We start from the raw sequence: 3,822 nt of genomic DNA on the forward strand, positions 1-3,822 counted from the left end.
CATTTTTCAAAGATGAATTAATTAAATTACAAAAGGATTCATTTAAATATTTAACACGATGCTCATATTTAGGTTTGAATTTCAGTTTGTTTCTGTGTTTAAATTATTAAATATAATAAATGTAATAATATAATTATAAAAGCACAAACTGAATCCACATTAAAGACGAAACGACTCCATAAATCTAATCAGATGCAGAAAAAAGGTCATTTTGTAAATGAAGAACAGATTTTTATTGGTTAAACCTGGACGTTTGTTTTGGTTGGATGGTTGTGAGAGGACGCCGCTCGTGTGCGCTGCTCTGGATTTAATCAAAGCGTCAGTTTTACAGCAGCTCAGTGAACGCGGCGCCGTCCTCTGCACTTTATTTAAAGATCAATAACAGCTGGATGACGGCTCGTTAAACGTGTGGTGGATTTGAACTGAAACCTGGATAATGTTGTTAGAAATGCGAGCGAGGTGACACAAGCGCGTGAACGGGCCGCTGAGGCCGCGGCTCGTTAAATCAGCAGCTCGTTATCTGCGTGTGAAGGAGAGCAGGCGGGTTAATAAAACTAGGCTTTAATGATACGTGAGGATTACAAACATCTGATCAACATAGAAAAACTGTCTCAAATTCAACCTTCCTGTTAACAAATCAGTCTGCCCCGCCCCCCGGGGGCCGCGCAGACCCGTGGAAGTGCTCTATACGTTCGCCGTGCCTCTGCTGTGCTCGTGTGGCTCCAACTGGCTCTGGCAGCGCAGCCGGCGGTCTCGGGCCGCCGTTTGCAGTAATCCGTTTAACGACGAGGCGCCGCTGTGCAGGGGCCCCGGGGGGCCGTAGGCGGAGTATCCGGGGATGAAGGGGGAGGCGTAATAGAAGTGTCGGGGCAAGGCGGGGCCGTGGGGGAACGGGGGCCGTTGCTGCCCCGCTCCGACGCTCTGTGCCGAGTCACTACATCCTTTGCTTTTGTCCGAAGACGTGGCGATCTCAGCCAGCGACCAGAGTTTGGGTTTGGGGGCCACGTTCGGCCCCTGGGTGGTGCCGCAGGGGCGCTCCTTAGACCGCGGGCTCGGCGTGCGCGTCCCCTCCAGCACTCTGAGCGTCTCCGGGGGGGCGCTCCGAGGAGGGTCCGCCGACATGTCCACGGGTCTCCGGTCCACGGGGGAATCCTTAAAGTCCAGCTCGTCGAATCCTCGATCGGCGTCGCTGCCGCCGTCCTCTCTGAATGCCAAACTGCGGGAGTCTGGGGGGGAGGCGGGACAGGCCAGGTTAGACCAAACACACATCAGCGTTCAGGGTTATGAGTTTGATTCAAACACACACAAACAAAATGCACTGCATATTAGACCCCGCCCCCTCACATCTGCCTTATGGTCACAGTTTCCGCAGCCCAAACAAAATCAGCAGCCAATCAGCAGCTGCTCTCACGACCAATAAATCGACTTTAAAGAAGAAAGAAAAGATCAGTGAGAAATAATCAATCAGAAGAACGCCGCCGCCGACCGTCTCCACGCTTCAGCATCATTAAACGCACTCAGCTCCCAACATCTTCTCCCGCTTCTCTCGCCGTGCGCCTGCCGCTCTGAACTTTTTAAAAAACGGGTCCAGAACATTCTTTGATTTTAACCGATGATCTGATAAAGTCTGAAATGATGAAAATCTGAAGCTGATCAATAATCTGATCTATGAACAAACAGGAGCAGTAACAACGACAGACCTGATCAGGACGAGCCGCTCGCTCTGCTCACTCTCAGAACTAAAACCAACCTCATGAAACTGTTTCCACTGCAGCCGCTGCGATGATGCCATCACCTACAAGAACGGACGGAGAGGAGCGCCGGCAAACGTCTCCGGGTTCCCGACGCGTGTCACGTGCAGGTTATTTTAAAACCCATCAATTAATTGATCAATCGATGGATGGACCCCTCCCCCCTCACTCACCAGCCTCACGCTTCGGCTCCGTCTCCTCGCCGCTCGCCTTCAGTGGCTCCTCGTCCTCTTCGTTGCGTTCCAGGTCGATGTTGTCCTCCTCTTCCTCGTCCTCGCTCCTGTTCCGTGGTGTCCACGTCATCTTGTTCTCCTTCTTCAGCCGGCGCCGGGCGTTGGCGAACCAGGTGGACACCTGCGTCAGGGTCATCTTCGTGATGATGGCCAGCATGATCTTCTCGCCCTTGGTGGGGTACGGGTTCTTCCGGTGCTCGCTAAGCCAGGCCTTCAGCGTGGCCGTGGCATCCCGTGTGGCGTTCTTCCTGTAGGCGGGGTCTCCATATGGATATGGGCCCAGCGCCCCAAACGGGTGGTAGTCCAAGGACCCGGAGATGCCCGAGGACGGGTCGTAACCCGGACTCTGAAACAGAAACCATCATGTTAGTGGTCAGCTCGAGTTCCCACGCAGTTTAACCCGAGGGTCACATGACCACACGGCTTCAAACTACAGACCCAAACACAGAAGGAGGAAAGACCTCGCTCAGTTTAATCCACCTGAAAAATCTCACAGCCTCACAGAAATGTACAATGTTCCTCCTTCAATTTAAAATACATTTAAAAAAATAATTTAAAAAAAAATGAATTAAAGAATAAGTAAAAATAAATGTAAAAACAAAAATAAGTTAAAAAGACATTAAAAATAATTTACAATTTTTTTTAAATAAAATAAATTAAAGAATAATTAAAACTAAATTTAAAAATTAAATTAATAAATATAAATAATAATTAATTCAAAAATAGAAGACAAATAATTAAAAATTATTTTTTATCTTATAAATAAGATTTTAAAAAAGATAAAAAACAGATTAAAAATGAATTTTAAATAAATGTAATAATAAATTCAAAAATCATTGAAAATAAATGAGAAAAATAACTTTTTGAAGAGCAGATATTTTCATTGTACGGACCGGAACCAGACCCGGACCCGAGCCCTGGCCGTCTCCGCGCGCACTCACCACATAGGAGCTGAGCGCCGCGGCGGCGCGCGGCTCCCCTCCGTAGGGCAGCTGGGGGCCGAAGCCGGGGGAGGTCGCCGGTCCGGAGTACGGAGCGAAGGCGGAGCCGGACGCGGAGCGGCCGAGCTCCTCGGAGCGCGCTCCCAGGAGGAGGCCGGAGCCGAAGGAGGAGTGCAGAGCCAGAGGCGCGTGGGGCTGGAACAGGAAGCCCTGAGGGTACGACATGACTTTTACGCGCGGGATAAGTCGCGTCGGAGCGCGGGACGGAGGAGGGAAGAGCGGGCGGAGAGGAGCGGGAGTTCCAGGAGCATCGCAGGAGGCTCGCGGCGGCACTTTGTCCGCTCCGGCTCTGCGCACCCGATCTGCGCCGAACCCGCAGACAGACTGAGCGGAGACGAGGCTCAGCTCCACCTCCGCACGCTCACACCTCCTCCTGCTCGCTCTCTCCTCTCCCCTCAGCCCGCGCGCACTCTGCGAGCAGGTGGAACTAACGCGACCCTACAAAATAAAAGCACCAGGATAATAAGGCTTCACGTTCCTCACACCTGCAGAGTTTCTGACTGTTTGTGCACGAAACACGTCATCAAAGTGCGCCGTGGACCAACATGTAGTTTATGAAATATTCCAAATGATTCGTGACAAACAAATATTACTCCACTCTTTAGCTCCTTTGGTTTGACTTAGCCAATAAAAACTTTGGGTTTAGGTTTAGCCAATAAAAATGCTTGGTTAGGTTCTTGGTTTAAATAAACTCCCAGCAGGACACAAACATGAGTTGATGTGTGTTCGGAGCTCAGAGGGTTTAAACCTGCTTTACACCTGCCGGCCACCAGATGGCGATAGCAGTGGTTTCAAAGTGACTGTAGCTTTGCAGAGGTTTCTCATGTGACGTCCCGC

General features: G+C 50.3%; 1 protein-coding gene across 1 annotated transcript; it reads right to left on the reverse strand.

The window, feature by feature from the left end:
* Positions 1-545: 545 nt before the first annotated feature.
* Positions 546-3,568, reverse strand: LOC102292487 (iroquois-class homeodomain protein IRX-5). Its single transcript, XM_005953201.3, has 3 exons — positions 2,926-3,568; positions 1,925-2,330; positions 546-1,226 (listed from the first exon to the last, which is right to left on the reverse strand). The coding sequence occupies exons 1-3, from the start codon at positions 3,148-3,150 to the stop codon at positions 685-687; spliced, it is 1,173 nt and encodes a 390-aa protein (XP_005953263.1). The 5' UTR covers positions 3,151-3,568; the 3' UTR covers positions 546-684.
* Between the last annotated feature and the right edge of the window lie 254 nt (positions 3,569-3,822).

Source organism: Haplochromis burtoni, unplaced genomic scaffold (assembly GCF_018398535.1).
Source record: "Haplochromis burtoni strain Fernald_Lab_line unplaced genomic scaffold, NCSU_Asbu1 Contig_3270, whole genome shotgun sequence".
Classification (NCBI taxonomy): Eukaryota; Metazoa; Chordata; class Actinopteri; order Cichliformes; family Cichlidae; genus Haplochromis; species Haplochromis burtoni.

Excerpts from the sequence above, each read along its gene's own strand:
- LOC102292487 (XM_005953201.3), bottom strand. The coding sequence starts at position 3,150 with ATGTCGTACCCTCAGGGCTTCCTGTTCCAGCCCCACGCGCCTCTGGCT. Across the intron at positions 2,331-2,925 it reads CGGCGCTCAGCTCCTATGTG|AGTCCGGGTTACGACCCGTC; the intron begins GTGAGTGCGCGC and ends TTTCTGTTTCAG. Across the intron at positions 1,227-1,924 it reads GGAGCCGAAGCGTGAGGCTG|ACTCCCGCAGTTTGGCATTC; the intron begins GTGAGTGAGGGG and ends CCTCCCCCCCAG.